This window comes from Dasypus novemcinctus, chromosome 18 (genome assembly GCF_030445035.2).
Source record: "Dasypus novemcinctus isolate mDasNov1 chromosome 18, mDasNov1.1.hap2, whole genome shotgun sequence".
Classification (NCBI taxonomy): Eukaryota; Metazoa; Chordata; class Mammalia; order Cingulata; family Dasypodidae; genus Dasypus; species Dasypus novemcinctus.
Genome location: NC_080690.1, coordinates 51830993 through 51853168, shown reverse-complemented (window position 1 = coordinate 51853168; position 22176 = coordinate 51830993). Strand labels below are relative to the sequence as shown.

The 22176-nt window shown below is 59.6% G+C and overlaps 1 protein-coding gene across 1 annotated transcript in view; it reads left to right on the top strand.

The window, feature by feature from the left end:
* The window catches only part of PEPD (peptidase D), a 116427-nt gene that overhangs the window by 171 nt on the left and 94080 nt on the right, over positions 1–22176 (top strand). The window contains exons 2-4 of the mRNA XM_058280121.2: positions 7704–7887; positions 9567–9694; positions 17216–17279. Coding sequence (XP_058136104.1) covers positions 7704–7887; positions 9567–9694; positions 17216–17279 — 376 coding nt within the window. The remainder of the gene's footprint in view (positions 1–7703; positions 7888–9566; positions 9695–17215; positions 17280–22176) is intronic.

The following is a 22176-nucleotide window of genomic DNA, read 5'->3' as shown; positions in this document are numbered from 1 at the left end:
GGGCCGGACCGTGGGTGTGGGTCCCCAGCCGGGCTCGCTGTGTGGCCGCAGGCAGCGCGTTTCTTCCCGGGCGCCAGGCTCGGAGTGCGTGGCCTCTGGGTGCACGTCCCCGGCGAGCGTCCGTGCTTGGGTCCGCCACTCCCCTCCCTGTTTCCTGCGGCCGACCCGGCCCTGGGGCTCGCCCTGGCGCTCTGGACCCCGCCGCGGGTGGCGTCCCCACTGTGTGCGGGCGGGGGCCTCGGGTCTACACGCATGTTCACTGCCACTACCCTCGGGTGGGAAGGCGGCGTTGTGAGGGCGTTGTTTGAGAGGGGCTTGGACCAGCGGGGCATTTGCCCTCCTCCCTCAGCCCAGATGTCACCTCCTCAGAGAGGCCTTTCCTAATCGCCTCTCCCACTTTTGTAATTCCTGTCACCATCTGATAAGCTGTACAGTGCAATTAATGGTAACTACTTATTGCATTTCCTTTTCTAGAACGGAGGGCCAGGACCCTTCTCTAATTCACTGCTGGGTCTCCGTAGTTCAGTGCCTTGTGCAACCACAATAAATTCTGTCTAATGAAAGAATGGGTGAGTGGTCCTATGAGAGGGAGTGTGAACAGATGGGCCCACTGAAGTGTGGAGAGAATGTCCTAGATGAGAGAACATCTGAGCAAAGGTTGCAAGGGCAGTTCAGAATGTGCTAGGGACAGGGACAGGTGGAGCAGTTTCCCTGGGCTGGAGTGGGTGGTGTTCCAGATAGCCTCTCCAGACTTTGTTCTCAGGGGCTGTAGTCCTTGAAGGGTTGTAGTCTGCTAAGATAAGCCTTCTAGCAGTCCCTCCCTGGATCTGTGCTTGGGACCAGTAGTGGGGAGGAGGTGTGGGGCTTGGTGACGTTGGGGACAGTGCCCTAGGGCGAGGTTGGGAGCTGAGATCTGGATGGGGGAATCTATAGATTGAGTGCATCTCTTGTTTGGGGAGATGGTGAGAATGGAGATGGTGAGAAAGTGAGTTCTCAGTTGGTTGCCAAGTTTGGGAGAGCTCAGATGTTTAGTGGGCACCTGCTGTATTACAGGAATAGCGCTGGACCTGCCCTTGCTTGCAGGTCCCTGGGGCAGGCCGACACAGGAGAGCCTGTCATCTGTGGTATCTGTTTCTGGTGTTGGTGTGTGCAATGGATTCTGAGCTCAAGAGAGAGTGGGAAGGCTTCAGACCCTGGGTCACATTTGTGCTAGTCCTTGAGCAATAAGACACCCCTCTGTCAGGACACTGTGCTTGCAAAGGTCCCGGTGATTATCAAGGGACTCAGAGTCAGGTCCCTGAACCCAGCCTCTGGTCCTGCCTTAACGAGCAGAGTGGGTGCCGGCTGCTGGCAGGATGTGTGTCTGTTGTCCTCGTGTCTGGGCTGACCAGGTGGTCCCAGACAGTTCCAGGGGTTGCAGTTAGGTTCAGAGCTCCTGCCTGGCCTAATGGTACAGAGGCTCCAGGTGATTGGATGGAAGTCAACCTGGAGCTGGCTGGATCCTAGAAGGAGAGGTTTTCTAGCAAAGACAAGGCTGAGCAGAAGCTGACACTCTGGGCCATGGGGCAGGGGTTGCCAAGGGGTTGCCAAGGGGTTTAAAATAGAGTGACAGAGGTCTTGGAGAGGTGTGCTGCTGGAAGGGAGACCTGGGAGTTGCGGGACGCCTCCACAGTGTGACAGGGCCTCCTTGGGAAGAGCTATTTCAGGCTGGTATGGGATTGCCCTGCCGGATGCTTTGAGCCTGTGGCCAGCCTCTGGAGCTTCCCTAAGTGGAGGAGGTTTGCGCGTGTTTCCAGCCAAGCTTGGCCTCCAAGCTGCACTCACAGGACAGATCAGAGTGGCAGCTGTACCTGGCAACACGCTGTCTAGTCATAGCCACGGGCTGCCTGGGAGTTGGAGTTGGTCACCTGTAGAGTCCTTCTAAGGCCTGGGACAGGAGAGGTCCATGAGTGACTGGGACGTGCCCATGTGCTTGGGAAGCAGCAGAAGCCTCCCAGCTCCTCGGGTTCAGTTATAAGCGTGAGATTTCCTCTCGGGGGTGTTTTGAGGTTGATCCTGCTTGTCCCATCAGCCTGGGCAGGAGCTTCAGGTTTGCCCTGAAGATCCCACATCCCCCACAGAGGGTCTGCTCTGAGGTCACCACCACCACCACCCGCCCAGGGAAACGGTCCTCTGGGCACTTGCTGGGAAGGGGCATTGCCGCCTTGAGCCACGCTTTCCCCGGACGGGGTCGAGACTGTTCTGCTCTGGAGACCTGTCTGCACCTGCCTCCCCGCATGGCTTTTGCCTTCCTCCTCCCTTTGCCCACTCACTCCCTGGCCCTGGAGTGCCCTCATCCCTGACATCATTGTTCTGGTGCGTGAAGGCCCAGTTCAGATGGTTTTTCTTCCCAGAAGGACCCTGAGCCCCCCACTGCCAAGTAAAGGCTTCCTGCTCCAGGAAATCCCAACTGTCCCCACTGGCACGACACCTCTCCATGTCTGCCGCTCGTGATGGGGTGAGGGGTTGCTTCCTTCATGCTTCTCCCGCCATCCGTGGAGCTGGGGGCTGGTTCAGTTTGCCCTGTGATTAGCACCCAAAACTAAAAGAATGGAGGAGGGAACTGAAAAAATGGACGGGGCTCAATAGGTCCACACATCTGGTCTGTGCAACCTTCCTGGAGACTCAGTGATTGAGGCCAGGATTTGGGGGTCACAGGAGGACCAGAATTCCAACGAGTTTGATGAAGACCTAGCTTAATTCTTTACCCGGTGGCCCAGAGAGCTGATGTCCCAAGAGCCCTTGCCGGGTGAGAAGCAGCGAGCGAGCTGCTCCCAGTGCATACCTGCCCGGCTCATAGGTCACGCCAGAGTCAGCATTCTGGCTCATAGCCCATCCCCACCCTGAAGTGACCCCTGTGCTCCGGAGCAGAGGTCTTGGGCCGAGCCTGGGGGCCAGGGTAGAGGGGGGCTGCAGGAGGCAGGCTGGCCACTTGAGTGCCTTCTTTCCACTGCCCCATCTGTTCCTTGGCCCGGTCCTCTCAGTCCCTGTGCCACCTGTCTCGGGGGAGTGGGCAGAGTCAGGGACTCCAGCCAGCAGCCTGGAAGCCTTCTCCAGCCAGGGCATGTGGGCTGGCTTTGCCGACGCGTAGTGAGCCAGTGGGCTGCCTGGGCACCTGCCAGGTGCCTGGCCCCAAGCTGGAGGCCAAGGGTGCGAGATGAAGAAGCAGGCCAGTCTCTTCCCGAAGCAGAAGCACTGTGGCCCTGTCCAGAAATGACTTCTTATGCTAGTGCTCCTCCTTGTCTCTGCCGTGGGCCCCACTGGCATCTGGTGAAACCCAGGGCCTCTTCTCAACCTAATGATTTTGAATGCACAGAATAAAATGCGGATGATTAGAAAGAAAACTAGTTGTATTGAAAATAATTGAAAAAAAATAAATTAAAAAAAAAAGAAAAAAAAAAAAAGAAATGCACTTATTCAAATAGTAAAAAAGAAGTTTGAGATATAGTAACATATGGCTTATTATTAGCACAGTAAACAAAAAAATGAGCAGCAGGTCTAAGAGCCACCTTGATTTTGAAGTAGTGGGAATACAAGTGCAACATTGAGGTAGTGCAGCAGCAGTGATGGGATGTGACAAGACCTGCACTTTGTGTTGGTGACAGCTTCTCGTACACTGACACCGTTGTGGTTCGTTGCTTACATTCAGAGTAGAAGGGACTGGAAAATTTTTGTTTGTTTTTTCTCTTTTTCTTTTTGTTTTTTGTTTTTGTTTGTTTTTTGAGGGGGATGGAAATTTGAATTAGAGATTAGAGAAAATGAAGATACAGTTTTTCCCCATCCAAGTTCACCAAGTCCCCAAATTCTGTGCTTGGATCCCTGGGCTTCCGAGGACCTTGGGTGAGCACCCTGCAGCTGCTGTTGTGGAGAGCGGGGAAGAGAGGGTGGCCCTGGGCTGCTGGGGCATAGGGCTGCATGAGGACAGGGACGGGCTGCAGGGCAGCAGCACGCCTTCCATGGGGGCCGGCTCCACTCCTCATCACCCTTTTCTCACCTTGGGGTGCTGTGGCACCTTGGCCCTTGGTGGGCAGTGGAGAGGGCTGGCCATAGGGGCCGAGGCTTGTTCTCTCCATCTCTTGGATGTGTGGAGCTCTGGGTCCACCAGCCCGTCCCTGCTGTTCGTGCATTTGCCCGTGCACTCAGCTGCCTGTGGGAAAGTGTGCCTTGTTTATGCTGGGACTGGGGGTACCATGGCTTCTGCCATTTAAATCCTGGAGGCCAGTTAACCATAACTCAAGCAGAAGCCAATAGGAGAGGTTTTGTTGGTGCTGCTTTTGCTGAATTTTCAGGGAGAGGTCACCGGCTCTGGCTTTGGGCCTGGCAGTCTCCCTGGGGATTGGGTTTCTGCTGTGAGAAAGCAAAGGGCAAGTCTCCATAAACCTTGATCGGGAGGTGTCCTGTAGTAATGAATGACGCTCAGGCTAGGCCGCCCTTCCCATGCCCAGGGCCCAGGTTGGGGGTGGCCCTTGGATGGGCTAGTCTCCTGACTTGACTTGGGCAGCTCAGCTACGGGGCCGAAAGGCCCGTGTCTGGGTGCCCTGTGGGACTGAGGCCTCCTAGAGGCCTTCTGGACTGGAGGCCCAGCCCTCAGAGAACCTGCCAGGTTTGGGCATGGTGCCAAGGAAGCTTGGACCTGGCACCTGGTATGTTTAAGGAGGAAGGGAATGGTGGGAGCTGAGGTGGGCAGGGCTGGGCTCTGCAGGCTGGGGGGCCGAGGGCAGGCACTTCTTGCTGATTGAGCTGTTGGTGATGGGTCCAGACGGATCTGGGGCGGCCGACTGTAGCAGTGGCCTCCGTGTTGCCTACTGGGATGTGATTCTCCCCTGGGGAGAATCTGTGCTTGCAAAGCACCATGGGGTTCCTGAGAGAGGGGAAGATGTGGGAGGCTGTGGGGGCCACCCACGCACGGGTGCTGGCAGCAGCACTTTCAGTTCCTGACCGTGGCCAGCTGCGTGCCGTCTTTCTTACACGGCCACCGTCCTTCTGCCTTCTCCTGACATCACTGCTGCTGAGTGTGCAGAAAAGCAGCCAGGCTTAGAGGAAGCCCTGGCCACCTGCCTCCACCCCTCCACCTTCCTGGGAGGGGAGAGAGGCCCCACCTGGGGAGTGGGGAGAGTGTCCACCTTCCACTACCCTTCCTGGCCAGGCCAGGACACCAAAGTTCTGCGTCCCACCCACTGGGACTGAGGTGGCGGCCCCTGGTGTGCCCAGCTGCACGTGCAGCCCCATGTGTGAATCGTGGCCGCTGTTCACGCAGTGGACATTGATTGAGCACTTGTTGGATACCAAGCCGGTCTCTAGACGTGGAGCACATGGCAGCCAGAGCAGACACAGATCTCTGCCTTTGTGGCCTTTACATTCTGGTGGGCAGAGATGGATGCCACCATCTCTTATGACAGTTATGTTAGGAGTTGACATGCATCACATCAGGGACGTGGCCAGAAGCATTTGGTTCACTCGGGGATGATGGAAGAGAGTTTAATGCAGTGTGCCAGTTTCCATAGCAGTGGGCAGGGTGGGAGACCAGGAGGAGGGGATGAGAAGCTGGCCAGGAGACCAGCGAGGCGTGTACTGTGGGAAAGGGCGGCCTGGCCGGACCCGCTGGGGATGGAGGCCTGAGCGAGGGCCCTGCCCACCCCAGGCCACTCCTGGGCACAGCGGAGAGTGGAGAGTAGATCCAGAGGGAGAGTGGGTCCAGAGGGATGGTGGAGAAAATCCTGCCCCAGTGCTAAGGGAAAAAGGAGAGCGGTGTCCTGGGGTGGGGAGGGCAAGGGGGAGAGTTGCAAGTTGAAATAGGGAAGCTCAGGAATGCCCCCCCTCCCAGAAGGTGGCATTGCAGAAAGATGTGCAGGAGGTGTCACCTGCTGGGAGGGTCAGGAGCTTTGAGGGTCCCATGTCTGGCAAGGTGAGAGTGGGAGGTCCCCTCATGGCCGCCTTTGGCTCACTGCAGTCTCCCAGGCAGAGCCCCTTCTCGCTAGGCTGCTGACCACCCAGCTCTGGACTCACCCTGCCCTCCTCTGTGCCCACCCCTGACACCCACCCGAGAACCTGCACAGCCCCCTCCCCCCCGCACAGGCTCTGTCCTTCACAGCCCCCTCCTGCAGGGCCCCTGCCTGCACATCCCACCATGTCCGTCCCACCTTGCCACCTCGTCCCTGCCTGGCCTTCTCAGCCCCTCTCTCCAACCACACTTCAGCGTCCAGCCCTGTTTGCTGGGGCTGCCTGTTCTGCCTGCACTTATTCATTCACTCTGCAGGTGTGGACATCTGCTTTAGTGCTGGCTCTTGAGGGTGCCAGGCTTGAGACAAGATCCCTGCCCTCACTGAGCTTACATTTTAGCTGGAGAGACAACAAGCAAATAACCACATGCTGTTCAGTAGTGACAATGGGGGTGGGGGTGATGAGGAAACACCTCTCAGAAGAGGGGGCAGAGAGTGAGAAAGCAAGCACTGTGGACTCCTGGGAGGCTGCGTTCCTCACAGGGACCTGTGGGTGAAGGTCCTCAGGTGACGCTAAGACCCCCGGGTTGGGAGAGAAGGCCCCCAGGCAGGAGCTTCATGGAGGGGGGAAGGGGCAGGTGAAGTGGGTAGGCTGACTCCTCCGGGCCTGTCGGCTGGGGAATCAGTTGCTTTTTGTTCTAAGTGCTGTAGGGAGCTGGGAGGGGAGGAGTTGGGGAGCGCCTGCTGGTTGTGCATTTTCCAGGATCCCTCTGGCGGTGGGTAGAGCCCAGCTGTGGGGAGCCCGGGCAGGAGATGGGCGGGACCTGCGCCAGGAACCGGGGAGGGCTCGGTTCTGGGTGCTGTGGATGGTGGAGGACAGGGTTTGCTGGTGGGTGGGGGTGGCTGAGGGAGGAGGACAGGATGACCCCAGGTTTTCAGCCTAGACAGGGTGCGGGCCGGTGGGGGAAGTGTGGGGCCTGTTTAGTTTGAGCTGCCTGCCTCTGAGAGGAGCTGTGGGGTGGGCAGTGGACCCACCTGGGTGCTGGGGGAGGGGAGCAGTTAGGGGGGAGGCCCAGGACAGAGCCCTTGGACTCCCTGCGTGGAGTCCGAGCCAGGTGGGGCCGTGAGGATGGGCAGGGCTTGGGGTGCCTAGTGGCCAGCGAGATCTCAGCAGACAGTGGCCCCCAGTGCCAGGGACCCCCAGAGGCTGGACGAGGGCTAGGACGTACTCTCTGAGCGCAGCTTGGAGCCTGATGCAGGGGGCCCTGAGTGCGTGTGTCTGTACACGTATGTGTGCGCATGTGAGCATGTGTGCGCATGCATGCATGTGTTGGATGGCGGAAGGGCCCCAGGCTTTGGGGGCTGCAGCTTGCAGGGAAGGTCGGGGGGACAAGCCCGCCGGTAGCAGGGCTCCCGCATGGTCCAGGCCAGGCCTGACCAGGTTGTAAGTTCAGCCAGCTGGAGGGGGAGGGGTGAGCCTGGCACACCTCTGCACCATCACAGACACGGCTGAGCCCCCGCCTCGCCTGCCCACGCCAGCTGAGCAGGCCCCGCCGCCCCTCTCCCGCTCGTGTGGTGGATGCGCGCACGGTGGTCGTCAGGGCTGGCTTGCCATGCGCCGATGGGGGTCCCAGGCAGGCTCGTCGTCAGGCCGCCTCCCAGCCACGGGCGGCAGACGTGCCTGGCCGTGCTGACGGATGTGGCTGTGTGTGCTTGTCTTTGCAGACCCTCATTCTGGCTGGGGAACGAGACCCTGAAGGTGCCGCTGGCGCTGTTTGGCCTGAACCGGCAGCGCCTTTGTGAGCGTCTGCAGAAGAACGCGGAGGTGCCCGCCGGCTCGGTCGTGCTGCTGCAGGGCGGGGAGGAGACGCAGCGCTACTGCACCGACACCGGGGTCCTCTTCCGCCAGGTGAGCGTCCCGTGCCTCCCCGTGCCTCCGAGGCGCCCTTGCTGTGGGCTCTCTGCCTTCCCCCAGCATTGGGCCTGGTGGGTGGTGGGCAGCTCCACCCCCTCGGGGACCCTGGGGAGGCCCAGTGGAGGCGGCAGGGCCTGGGTTGGTGTCTCAGCTCCCTCAGCTCAAAACAGAGATGGTGTCCCGGGGGGGGGGGAGGGGAGGGCAAGCAGGTGAGGCTTCACGGAGGAGGCTGCATTGGGCGGGCCTCGAAGGCCAGGATGAGTTCTGACAGGCGGAGGCAGGGGTGGGCGTTCCAGGGGTGCACAGGAGAGAGTGAGCAGAGGGAGCTGGGGTGGTCAACTGGCCAAGGCCGGGGGTGCAGAGCTGGGAGCAGGCGTGGCCCGGGCGGCTCCTGCGAGCCAGGCCCAAGCAGCAGCCTTGGCTTCTCACCGAGACCTCTCTGAGGTTCTGGCACCCTCTAGGTGGTGGGCTGTCCGGGTACAGGGAGCCTGTGGGAATGTGACAGCCTTGGCCAGAGTCCCTGGCAGTGCTTGGTTCCCAAGAACAGGAACAAGGACCCCCAATCAAGGGACTCACCCAGAATACCAGGGGGGCCCTGAGCCATCCCCTCTGGTGATCCCTGGCATTGTGCCTACGTGACAGGCGAGGAGACTGAGGCTCGGGGAGGACATGGCTTGCCAAGGGCTGGAACTGACTTGTTCCTGCTGGGCCCAGAGCTGGGGCCTCTGGGCACACAGAGTCCCCCCACCCGGGCTGGCAGAGCCAGGGGACAGGGCTGCCCAGAGCCCAGCCAGGAGGGTGCAGGGCAGTGCGAGGGGCAATGCAGTGGAGGGGAGGTGGTCTTCCAGCTGGCCCATGCACCCCAGAAGGCACTAACCCCCGGGGCCGCTGCTGAGCACCACGGCAGGGTAGTTTCTGCTGAAAGCGCCTTCTGTCCCCGCAAGGGTCCCTTTCCTCTGCCGTACTGGGGAGCGCAAGCCTCCTAGAGGCACGGAGGCTTAAAGGAGTGCTTTCTGAATCATCTCGATGCCTCTTGAAGGTTTGAATGTTCTGTGGCTTGAAACCAATTTCCTCAGTTCGTCTGTTGGCTCTCTTACTGATGCTATTCAAGGATAATTTTAGAAGAGCTCCTCCTCCACCTCGTACCTTTATGAATTTATTTTAGCTCAGCATTTATGGCTAAACACGGAAGTCATCAGCTGCCCCGGGGGTGGGAGAAGGAAGCACAAAGCCCTAAGCGGAGGAATCCATTTTGGTGCAGATGCCTGGCCTGGGTGCCTGAGTCACGGGGCCTCTCTCCTGCCTGCAGCCGTGGGGGAAGTAGAGAGGCACAGGGCAGGATTGAGCTGGGCTGGGGGCTGGACAGGCACTGTGTTACTCGGTGCCCCACTGTGGACCTCGGGCTTGGGGTGCACATGGGAGACCCATGTGAGCAGAGTGGGCCCTACGCAGGGCCCGAGGAGTGAGGCAGGCTGCCCCTCGGGTGAGGTGGGCAGACCCCGAGTGGAGTGGGAGCCGGGCTAGGGGCAGTGTCTAGGGGTGGGCCCGAGCCAGCCTCGGGGAGGCAGGTGGGCAGGCGCTCGGGTGGACTCCCCCCCACCCCGCACCTCCCATCTCCCTCCCACATCTCCGTACTGCCGGCTGGGTACGGAGAGTCCGTGTTCTCACCCCAGGAGTCCTTCTTTCATTGGGCGTTTGGCGTCACCGAGCCAGGCTGCTATGGAGTGGTTGACGTTGACTCCGGGAAGTCGACCCTGTTCGTGCCCAAGCTTCCTGCCAGCCATGCCACCTGGATGGGCAAGTAAGGAGCACTCTGGGGCGTGCTGCTGGCTGCTGGGGGTCGTGGGGTAGGGGCTGGAGGGAGGACCAGTGGTCACGCCCACCGAGGGGCTTGCGCTGGACCAGAGCCCCACACCTGATCTGGGAAGGGGCATCAGGGCCAGAACTTCCGATGGGGGCCTGTGTTTGGAGGTGCAGTTTGTTGATCTGGAAGTTCCAGTTTTCCAACTTGGTTCAAATGTCTGAGGCTGTGGCCCCAGTGCCAGCTCTCCTGCACTGGGGCATGCTGTGCCAGTGGGGGGGATTAAGTGGGAGGGCAGCCTGGCGCCCCTCTCTGAGGCCCGTCACTGGTGATGTGCAGGGGTGTGGACCCCTGCCGCGTCCCTGCCTCAGGGCTCACCTGTGCAGGCCACAGCTGTAGGCACCCCTTGGCCTCTCCGTCTTGAGATGGGGTTGAGGCTCTTAGGGCTGCATGTGAGAAAAGGGCTGGACCAAAGGCCTGGGCAGTGCTGGGAGGCTGCCCTGGTCCCCAGATCCCAGGCCTGCCAACTCCAGGGCCCCTCTGCTGTGCCTCCCTTCCCACTCAGAGGCACCGAGGCCGTGGCTATACTCACTCCAAACTGTGATGTGATCCTGCAAATGCTCGCTGCCTTCCGGTGTGTTGTTTCTGCCTGGAGAGGGGTGATTCTGGACTAATGGAGAAATTGCAGCCTTTGCTGCCAGTGCTACAGAATGCTCCCTGCTAGGCGGGCTTCTGCGGGGACCCTGCTTGCTGGGGAGGGTGGGGGCCAGAGCAGCACTTTCCCATTTTCCCCATTCACACGCTGCTTCATGTGCATGCCCGCCCCGCCCCAATACTGCACACTTGGCAGCCTCCTGGGTTGGCTGTGCCCCTGTCTCTCCTGCCATCTTGGGGTGAGGGGGTCAGGCTGGCAGGCTGGTCGTAGGATCCTGGCCTGGCCCCGAGCCTTTGCTTAGCTGAAGACTCAGCTTAAGCAGGATCAGCAGCAGAAGGCAGGTGGCTGCAGCTTCCCCTGGGCAGGGCCTTTCCTGCAGCTGGCTTGGCCCTCGGGAGGGAGGGTGTGAGTGCGCCCCCATCCAGCCAGCCTTTGGGGGAGGTGGCTGGGCCTGTCACTCGGGTCCTGGCCATCCCAGGGGCCCCCGGGCAGCTGACGTAAAGGTCTCCCCACTCTGTGAGGTGTAAGAAGCAGCTTCCCACTGATGGGGGTGCCTGAGGAAACCAGGCCAGGGAGATGTCTGTCTGCTCTGGCGCTGGGGACCCCAGTACCTGCCTTGGCCGAGCCGTCTGCCTCAAGCTGGGCCAGCAGGCCAAAGCCAAATGCATGGGGTGACCCCTGCCCTGCTCTTGCTCTCCCTCCGGCTGTGGTCTGGGTTGGTGGTGGTGGGAGACACCCCATTCGCGTGGCATTCCTTGCTGAGTCCTCACAACTGCCCTGGTGTGAAGGAGGAGTCGGGCTCCTCGTGGCCAGGGGCCTGGCCTTCCTGGAGCTGGACCGGGCGCCGGGCTGCCTGACCGCTCGGCGGGGCCTCTCTGCAGGCTACGTGGGGATTATAGGGCTTCCGGTCACTGTTTGGGGTCTCTGGTGCCGTATCTGTGAGACGACAGTGACGCCTTCCAGCTGAGGTCTCATCCCAGGGAGCAGAGATGAGCCGCCTGCAGATTCCCAGCCTTCAGCACCTGTGAGCGTGCTAAATGGTTTTTCAGGCCACTAAGTGTTGGGGGTTTTGTTACACAGCCCTGGTCACTGCAACAACCAGCGAGGACAATTCTGCTGGGGAAAGTTTAGACGTGGTCTCGTGAGAGGCTTCTCCCCGTGTCCTTCCTCCACCCTGAGTGATCACCCGAGCAGAGTTGTGGCCTCTGCCCTTCCAGCAAGTGGCACGTCTCTGGAGTAGCTGTGGCCCCAGGTCACATGGCCCTTGGCTCTCGGTGGCTCCCTCGGTTTTGGTCTGGCTCCCCTCTCAGCTTCCCAGGGCTCTCCCTCCTGCTCAGCGCCTGCGGAGATGCCGCACCGCGCAAAGGCCCAGCCGCCTCAGCCAGGGCAGAGTCCTCCACCTTGGCAGATGGGGTGGACCCTGGTGGAGAAGACGCCTCCAGGGAGGGTCTGGCAGGACCTCAGCAGCGCTTCCCCGGGGGTCCGCGTCTAGAGGGTTGGTGGCTCTGAGCACACAGGGGCTCCCCACTCTGTGTTTACTGCTAGGCGAGCCAGCTCGAGCCGGCTCTCCCGGGAAGTCAGGGAGCGCCCGCAGGCACCCCGTGGCTGAGGGTGGACGTGCTCTGGGCTGCGGGAGAGGAGGCCTGGTCCCTGCTTGGGGACTCCCCAGTCTGGGGGGAAACCCTGAGCCCGTCTCCCCGTGTTTGCCCATAGCTACCATCTGGGGAGCCAAATGGCACTTGACTGGAGGGTTTCAACTCCAGGATCTGATTGGTCTGGGAACAGCTGGTCGCAGCCAGCTTTTTTTGGAGCATAATCCTCAAAATAATACAGGAATAATGCTCTCTGTCTTGGCCACTGCTGGGCTTCGGCAGGGCTGTTAGATCAGTCTGTCCCCGTTTTGCCAAGCCAGCTGCCTGTCCAGCGTGGACACTTAGTCTCAGACGACCTTTCAGGGGACAGATGGGTCTGCAGGGTCCATGTCTGTGGCTGGGCGGGATCCTGGCCCCGCTGCAGCCCGAGGGAGCCCGTCTCCTGCAGCCCTGGCTCTCCATGCCAGCCTCCCTCTCCTCTGTGCCAAGCCCTCGGGAGAGAAGGCTGATGTGGCAGGGCCGTGGTGAAGGCCAGGGGCTTGTTGTTTGGGGGTGGAGTTGGGCAGTGGGCAGGACTGATGGTGTAGGGCTGCTTCTAGCCACTCTCCTCATCGACGAGGCACAGAGAGCCAGGCTGAAGGGACCACCCGGCCTTGGCAGTCCAGACCCCCAGACTGGACTTTCGGCCCTCAGCTCCTCAGCTTCCTTTTCGGTCTCTGTCTGATGCTTTTGAAAATCCGCCTGGCAGAGACTGCAATCTGAAGGCGCCCAGGGAAACACCACCCCCGCCTGCGGACCTGCTGCTTCTGCACAGTCTGGCCTGTTGTCAGGACGGCAGCCTCCAGGGGGCCATGGGCAGCCCAGCTTATCCTCACCCCAGGCCCCATCTGGGACCGGAGGGTGGCGGCTTCCTTTGGTTTTATCTGGAGTCTTTGCTCACAAAAGCACAGTGCCTTTTGATGCGAGGACATTTCCCATCATCCCGTCACCAGCGTAGCTAGTGGTGGCTTGGGCTGCCTGAGTGTGTGGGGTCCTCTGAACAGGCAGAAAACTGCTTCTTATTCCACACCTGGGGCAACTTCGGAGCTCATAGAGGGTGAATGCCTGCGCCAAGTTGGGGGACCCCCAGAACCTTTGCAGCTTGGCTTTGTCCTGCTCCCGTCCCCGGCTGAGACCTTGGCATGGAACGTGCGCAGCCTGGGGTGCAGGGAGGGGGCGTTCACCCTGCCACCCGCCCTTTTGGGCCTGGGGCTGCCCAGGAGGAGTGGAACAAGAGAGGTTCTCCAGGGCCCCAGGGCTCTGAGCACTGCTCTTTTTGGTATGGGAGACCAGGTGTGTGTGTGGTGTTTGTGTGTGTGTGTGTGGTGTGTGTATGCTGTGGATGTGTACATGTGGTGTATGTATATGTGGTGCGTGTGTGGAGGTGTGTATGTGTGTAGGATTTTTGACAGCCCCTGCCGCCTACACACACCTTGCATTGTGAGGCCCTCCCTGGGGCCCCTGCCCCGGCTCCCCTTTTTCGGTGGGGCATGGAGGGCACTGTTTAAGGGCACAGCCTTTCTGAGGAGAATCCAGGGATCCTTAGCTCCTACCCAGGTGGTTCTGGAGAGTCTGAGCTGGCACGCTGAGGCCTGGCTGGGCAGCTGACCCCACCGTCTGGTGCCTCTCCTGGGCTTGGGGGGACTCGGGGACCTCCTTTGGATCGCCTGTCCTTCCTTCCCTCCCGCTGCCGGGCCTCTCTGAGGACGTGCTGCCACACTGGCTGGCTGGCTCACTCACAGGGGTGGACCCCAGGCTTAGGCGCCGCATTGCTGAGGAGGGGTTTGCATTTCTCTTTGACAAGCTAATGGAACCTTGAGATGGTCGCCGACTTCCCTTCCGGAGCAAGCGCTGATGCGTCTGTGGTGAGCAGCGTGCCAGGCAGCGGCTCTGATGTAGCAGAAAGCAGCCCCCGGCCACTGGAAATTGATGGTGACTGCTGTAATTTGGTCCTATTACTTATTCATTAACCACTCGCAGGTGGTCAGCTAGCCAGCAAGACCCGCCCTTTGATATTTCATTTTCTAGAAGGCTCCACCGTGTCTGCCCACGCGGCATTAATTCAACATCTCCTTCCCCCAGGAGGGCCCGCGTGGGGTGTTAGCCCTCCATGCTGTGAGCAGGCACCAGCTCTGACCCTGAGTTCTTGGAAAGGTCCCTAACTCATGCTGCACCCAGACGCTGCGGAGAAAGCCTGCGTGGGCCCAGGTCCCTGGATGCTGGCCAGCTCCTGGGGGCACCGGTCACTTTGAGGGACTGAGGGAGACCTCCTCCTGTCTGTTGCCAAAGCTGCCCCTTCGGCTGGATGGGAGAGTTTCTGGGGTAGGATCAGCTTCCCCTTTGGCCCATCCCAGCCCCCAACTCAAGAGCACCCTCTTCTGGTCTAGTTGTTTCTATTTGGGCCTCCCAGGTGATAGGGACCTGGGATGAGCTGAACTTGCTGGGCCCCAGAGGTGCAGGGAACTGTCCCTCCGAGCTCCTGCCTCCTGCCTCCTGCCCTGGCCCAGCCTGGGCCTCCAGCAGGTGTCCAGCTACCCAGGGATCTTTCTGGGACCTTCCGCAGGGCTCCTGTGGCTGTAGCTCTCCCAAGCCCCTCCCCTCCAACCAGTCACCCTGCCGCACCTTTGGCAGCTGGTTTGATGTGGCAGCCTAGCACACTTATCTATCAGGGTGACATTTAAATGATTTTTACTACAATTAGCTCCAAAACACGAAAAATAGGTACACGCAAACTTAATTATCTTTGCCCTTTTAAAAAGAACAAAACACAGAGTGCCAGAAGAGATGCGCGCAGCTTCTCAGATTTTATCTGTCACATGGTCATTCCTGTTGAGAATGGTTCTTTCGTATCTGTCAAAATGTCCTTCCTGCCAAATGGTCACTCCAGGCCTGTGGCTAAGGGAGGCGGTTTTTGGCCCTTGAGGCCCCGCTGGCTGAGCTGTGCCATCCAGCCTGTGGTGGGACAGGCAAGTGCCTCCCGGGCCAAGGGCCTGTGCGGGGCTGGGACACCATGTTCACCTCCTTCTGGACACTGGGGTGGCAGTGGCGGGGCCTCCTGTAGGCTGCTGACCCTCACCCCTTCTTCACTCCCTGTGGTGGGTGAAGTGGCTAGGAGTCAGTAAGTGGGGGGTGGGCAGGTGGGCACACAGCCCTGGGACCACCTGTAGAGCACAAGTCCTCGTTTTCACCTCCCCTTTACCGCCGCTCCCTTCCCTCCTCCTGACCCCACCTCCCCCACCCCCCTTCCACCTCCCCAACCTTCCCCCAAACCCCTCTGCCTCTGCCACTCCACTGCCCCCAATTCCACCTTGTTAGGACCTTGACCTCAGGCTTACTGCCTGGCGACATTCTCAGGCCACAAGTCCCCTGAGCCTCTGAGGCTCCCGGGCTGGAGGGTGGGGACATACAGCCCAGTGCCTTCCCTCAGGTGAGCTGGGAGGCGGCCGGGCCAGGTGCCATGTTCATGGCCGAGCTGCTGCTGCAGGAAGGCACCACCCTGGTCTCAGATGCAGGCCCTCCACCCTCCCTGAGGCCGATGCCTGTTGCAACTGGAGGTGATGAAATGGCTGAGGCACAGGGGTGGGGTCAGGCCTTGCCCAGGGTGCAGGGCATCTGCCTGGGCACTGGGCTTGGGACCAGGGAGTCGGAGTGGGTGGGCGATGGTCCTGCCCCTGGCTTCTCTGTAGGCGCCTTCGTGGGGCTGCAGGGGAACTTGGTGTGAGAGTGTCCTGTTTAGTAGCAAAGGGTCTGGAGGGCCTCCACCAGCCCCGGGAGGAAACCCAGGAACTGGGGCCTCCAGAGGCCAGGCCAGGTGCTGCTCAAGGCTTAGTGGAGGTGTCCGCCTTTGCCCTCAGGGTCCTAGCGAGTCCTGCCTCAAGTGCAGAAGCTAATGGGACTGAATTGTGCAGATCCCTTTAGCAGCAGGAGCTTGACTCCCAGTGCCCACATGGGAGATAAAGTAGCCTGCTTCCTGGCCTGCCTCGAGCAGCCGGCGTCCTTGGCCCACGGCGGGGTTTGTGGCCGCTTCCCGCTCGCCATGTGGGGCTGTGAGCTCCCCGCTGCTGAATCCTGTAGCCCTCCACCCGGCCCCAGGGCCCAGGCGTGCTGCTCCCTGGCCACCATCTAAGACGCCTGTTTGGGTGGAGAGGGAAGTAGAGGAGGGCTTGGGGAGGCGAGGGGGACTGTTTCCTGCGCAGTGATGCTGGTCACTCTGCGAAGGTCGGGGTAGTAGGTGGGCTGCCAGCACAGGGGCTTGCTCCTCAGGGTGGCCATTGCTGACTCTTAAAGTTCTCTCACTCCCCCTTCCCTCTGGCCCTCCCCAGGCACATTATCCCCCCTCCCCAACATCCCCCGCCCAAATCATCTACTCCTCCTTTGACAGTCCAGGAAGCACAACTTGAAAATCATCTGCTGTTTTTTTCCCAAGGCCTCTTTCTGTTCTAACACCTGGTGACAGTGATAATATGTAAGGTCATAGCCAGTCTGAGGCTGGTCCACTCATGAGGACGTGGTGGTGCCCAGGTGTGGGATGGCATGGGGTGGGACACACATGAGTCACTGGTGCTGGCTTGTGTCACCTCCCCTCCAGCAGGCGCTCCTCCCTATGCCAGCTCTGTTACCAGCAGTGACATTGACTCAGAGAGGCCAGGGTGGTGTGGCAGCTTGCCAGGCTCAGGCTGGAACCCTGCCCAGCACAGCTGGGACCAGGAGGAGCCCGGAGGTGGGCACGGGCTGCCCAGCCACGTCCTCTCTCTCTGTCTTCTCACAGACTCATTTTCTGGAGATGATGAGTAAGCTTGAATTTTTCCCATCACGTTGAGTAATAGTGATATTGACTTTTTAAAAAATGTTAATTAAATGTTTCACTTTCTTTAAAGAGGTTCCCTTGTAGGCTGAGAGGCAGCTTGCTTCCTGTCCCAGGGGGTGGGGTGTGCTGGCTGGCGGCCTGGGTGGGCTCTGCTGGTGCTGGAGGGAGGTGACCAGGGGTCTCTGAGCCATTGCTGGCCACAGGCTGCCGAGGTCGTGGTCATGCAGGAGGATTGGAGGCCGGCTGGGCTGGAGGGAGGCAGGTCTGGTGCAGTGGTCGCTCCGTGGCCTCTGAGTCGGCATTGGGCAGATCTCAGTGCTGGAAGCCAGCCGTGACAAGGATGGGCCAGGGCTTGGCGGGAAGGAGGGTGGCTTGTGCTGAGCCGTTGCCGAGCCCTGACCTGGGGGTTCTTTGTGCTTCTCTTTGAGGATCCATTCCAAGGAGCACTTCAAGGAGAAGTATGCCGTGGACGACGTCCAGTACAGTAATGAAGTGAGTAGTAGCTGCGTCCTTCCTTCTCTGAGCAGCCCTGGGCTCCCAGAAACCCTCGTCCTTATGGACTTCCTCTGCTCCCCCCACCACAACGTCGTGGGGGGACGTCGGGGTCGCCAGGCCCAGCTGCCAGCCCCTCAGGAGTGCCCTTGTTTGAAATGGCAAGCAGGAAACCTACGCCTCCAACTGCTCCAAGGCAGCCGTTGCTGTGCCTGGCGGTGCCCCTGCCTCTGGGTGGAAATGTCTGGTGACCTGGGCTGTGGCCACTGGGATGCACGAGGGGAGGAAGTCTCTGAGAGCTGGGCCTGCCTGCAGCAGGGAGCAGTCACCCTCCCCACAGGCCCCCGTGGGCTGCAGGTGCCGCTGTTGGAAAAGCTGCAGAATGCTGAGGGCCTGCACGTGGGTGAAGTGGGGATCCCGTGGCATTGGTGTCCTTCCCAGCGTGGTTGCCCAGCAGCTGTGTGAGGCCTGGCTAGCGTGATTGTCCTGCTGGGGCTCTGACTCTGTCCTGAAGAGAGCTGACCTCTCCGCTGACAGGCAGGGCTGTGGCAGAGGTGAGAGTATAGCCGTGAGTCCCACGGTCTCCTTGGGGGGGGCACGGCCCCTCATGCCGATGCCACAGCCACTCCCTGGCACACAGGAGGCCTCCGCTTCATCCCTGGGCATGTCCCAAACCCAGGCTCCATGCAGGTCAGTGGTGGGGAGCAGGAGAAACACCCGGAAGTCAGCACCTGCCACTGGAGGTCCAACCGGGGCCTGGCAGGAGCAGCTGGACGGGGCCCTCCCAGGGTCACTGTCCCCCGGAAGATCCCTGTGTGGACAGAGGCTAAGGGCCGGGTGCAGTGCGGAAGCAGTCAGGGGAGCCAGCCAGCTGGAGGCAGGCAGCTCCTCAGCCCCTCTGGGCAGGGCACAGCCTGGACCGGGGTGACGGCACCTCATCCTGGCCAGACTCAGTGCTATGAGGAGCCAGTATCAGGGCCTGGCCCAGCCTACTCAGGGGAGATACGGCGCCCCATAAACACGTCTGTCCCAGCCCCAGGAGGCCAGCTTCAGTCCCCCTCTGTCTGCAAGCCCAGCCCTGCCTCATCTGCTCTCCTGGCCGTTCCCTCCACTCCAGTGGCTGTTTCCTACACACACCAAGGCCCACCGCACCCCTGCCAGCTCTGGTCCAGCCCGGTGCACTCCTGAGCTCTTGGGACAGGTGGTGCCACACAGACAAGTTATGGACATCTCAGATGCTGGCTGTTTTGATCTGCTCCCTGCCCTTTTCTGTCTTGGCGCTCAGGCCCAGTTCTTTTCCCTCTGATGATTCTTACTCTTGTGCCTTCCCCTGCCCACTCCCAGGGCCATGGTCATCAGAGCCGGGTGAGACCCAGAGCCAAACTCAATGGTGAGGGGTGCGGTGCAGGGGGGGAGATGGCCACAGGGTGAATGGCCCTCAACATCGTGGGGCCTGGGTTCCCCAGGGGGCTGTCCACGGGGCTGCGCGTGTTTTTGTTAGCACTTTATGCCAGGTTACACCATGGAGAGAGGGGAGGCTTTCGATGATTCTTGACTTTGTCATGTGATTAAAGTACCCCATTGTCGGGGGTGACTCAGCATCTGAAGAGTCTGTTAACATGCACGTGACCTGTCGTATTGATCTCTTTGTCTGTAGGATCCAAAATTGACTGAACATTTATTTGCATGCCTCTAACGAGGTCATCTGTCACTTAACCTTGTGTTTCCAAGTACTAGAGTGAGGGACCTGCTCATCCTTAATTCTGATTTTGTTCCTGACCTTCTCCTGTGACAGCTGTCTCCTCTACTTCCCCCGTAAGCTGCATCTTCTTGTTACTGCCCTTTGGGATCTTGACTCTTCTAGTCTCCCTGTCTGGAAGCTGGAGGGGGCAGCTGGGGGTGGGCACTGCAGCCAGGGACTCTGGCTGCTGCACGGGAGCCGTCTTGGTGTCCCAGCCGCTGTCTGACATTTTGTTTTTATAACTGAGGGCAAAACCAGCTCCATTTATACTGTGGTATTGAAGGGAAGGAGAAGGGTCTCTAAATGCAGTAAACTAGAGGGGTCTGAGTGGGAGAAAGAGTGAAGCTCTTAGAGGAGAATTATCACCTCGCAGACTTGCTCCTTCTCAGTCTCTTAAGGGAAGCCTTTGGGGATCAGGAGCTTTCTGCAGCACCCCGTCACCATCTTTGCCCCCTTTAGGGGTTGTCTTATTTCTGTTATTGTCATTGTGCTTCCAGAAACAAGGACCCATGTTGACAGGGGACACATGCTTCACTCTGGGGCGGCAGCTCCAGTTCCAGTAATGGTAACAGTGCCCATGGATCCCTCACCTCCTTACCCCAGTTCCAGAGTGAGTTACAGCTGTCACCCCATTACAGAGGGAGGCAGTGGGACTTGTCCAAGGCCCCACAGCCATGGGGTGCAACCCCGGGGCCTTTGGAACCCAGAGCCTCTGCTTTTAACCCCACACTTGCCCTGCCAGACATGCAGGACACATCAGTCCTCCTAAGGGCCTTTAATTTCCCACGGCTTGAGATGGAGCCTGCTGAGAAATGCAAGCTGGGAGGTATTTCCTGGTTGCTCATGGTAACTGGACCTCCTCCATAGCAGAATAAATGAAGGGGACAGGAAGCTCCTTGTGTTGGGGAAGTGTCCCCCAGGCCACCTGCACAGCACTCACCCCCTCTGAGGTCAGGTAGCCTTGGCCATCGGGGACAGGCCACACCAGGAGATAGCTGGCAACAGCTGAAAGGTGTCTCTGAAAGGTGCAGCGAGGCTACTCTTGGGCCGTGGCTGGCCACTTGAGATCATGTATGAAATGGAGGCGTCTGATGTAGCAAACCTGGTTACCTAGTTCCCCTCCTCCCTGTATATGGCCCTGAGTTGAACTACTCTCTGAGAAGGTAGGCAGGAGAACCTTGAGAGGTGCCTCGAGGCCTTGCAGTCAAGGGCAGTATTTGTGACTGGGGAGCTTGGAGATGGGGCTGACGTTTCATGTGCTTGCCCTCTTGGATGGCCTTGGGCAGATGTTGGATGGCATCAGGGTCAGACTGAGATGCGAGAGACGTCACAGTGGCACGTGACAGCAGCCACCTGGCACTCAGCCTCAGCCTGGGAGGCATCAGGGCAGGCCAGGGAGAGCCCACACCGCAGAGAGGGCAGCTGCCTGTGGGAGTGCCGGTCCAGGGTTGCTCAGGATATTCCAGGGGTTCGAGAGTAGCTGCAAATCCAGATTTTGTGATGTTTCCTGATTTTTAAATTTCAGAGACCGATTCAAAATCTTAAAAGCGTTGCAAGTGAATGCAAACTCCTGCGTGGGCCGGGTTTGGTCCTTTTGTGCACCCCTGCTTAAGGTGACTCCACGACACACAGTTCGAAAAGCTTTGACAGCGGCAGGGCTAAGCCCAGCAAGGGGCAGCAATGCTGGTTTTCTCAACAGCACTGGAGAAGGAAAACATCCAGCCCCTTTTCACCAGATTGCCCCAACTGCAGGTGTCTGCGAGGAGAGGCCCGTGGGCCTGGTGGGCCCTTGGCTGGGAGAGAGCTGGAGGGAAGCCTCTGATTGTCCTCAGGAGGAGGCACATCCGCTGGGGCTGATGAATTCTGTGTGTGCCCTGTTCACCTTGCCCTGCCGGGAAGCCGGGCTGCCTGGGAAATCCATGCCGGCCTGAAGTGAGGCAGGGGCACTAAGCAGCCCCGGTCTGTGCATGCCAATGGGTCCCCAGTGACCCGCGCTCGCAGGAAACGAGGCCCTGTATTGGCAGAACCTTGACATCGGGTTCCCTTCATTCTTCGACGTTGGTCAGGATGTGCCGACGAGAGCGCAGCACCAGTGGGTGTCCACAGGGAGGGCGGGAGGTGCCGCCAGCCTGAGAGCGGCTCTGTGGCCGCAGAGGTCAGCAGGGCCCACTCAAGCAGCCGTGCACAACGTGGGTCGTGGCCCCGCGAGGGAGAGCCAGCATACGCCCGCCCTCCGCGCCGTGCACAATGTGGGTCGTGGCCCCGCGAGGGAGAGCCAGCATACGCCCGCCCTCCGCGCCGTGCCTCCCTCGTCTGTGCATCAGGCAGCCCTGCAAGGCCCGCGGCCTTCTCCCTTATTAAGCAGCCTGTCCTGAGAGCCATCTGCGGAGAGAAGCCATCGGCCCACACATTTGTTATCCTGCTCCTCTCCCAAGGACAATAGCAGATACAATCCCCAGGAGGCCTCCCGCGCTCTGATTCCGCCACCGTAATGGACAGAGGCGCCGTGCACTGCCCAATGGAGACGGTGCACGTCCACAGGCAGCACAGCCAGGGCCCGGCCTGCAGCGCCTGCTGCTTTTAATGAGCCTCCTCCAGGGGCTGGGGAAGTGGAAGGGCTCAGCCAAGCCTGCCGTTTGTGGAATCCACACGGAGGATTCAGTCGTCGTCCCAGCAGTTCCTGAGTGAACAAGACAGGGCTGGGGAGGCGTGCTGCTTCCACAGCCGCTGGAGGCGCCTCTGGCCAGGAACATCAGAATCCTTGTCAGAGTGCCCAGCCTTGGGCTCAGCAGTCAAATTTGATCCACTGGGTCAAATTTGATCTTTTTAAAAAAGGAAATAAATTTTCAAGGAACTTATTTCAAGGAAATAAGCACAGCTTTATATACAGGCCTGTTCATCATCGCATCATTTATAACATGTAATCATCAGGAATAACGTTTTGTTCAACAGAGGAATGAATAAACAAACTACACTTTATTTGTCGAGGCAGTATTATAGAGTCAGAGGTTCAAATCTGGGCCTCGCTACTTTTTAGCTGTGAACTTGGGCAAGTTATCTAGCCCATCAGCTATTCTCACTTGTAACCTCTGGATCATCATAGCAACAGCTTGACGGGGGTAAATGAGATGTGTGCACAAAGTGATTGGCCCTGGC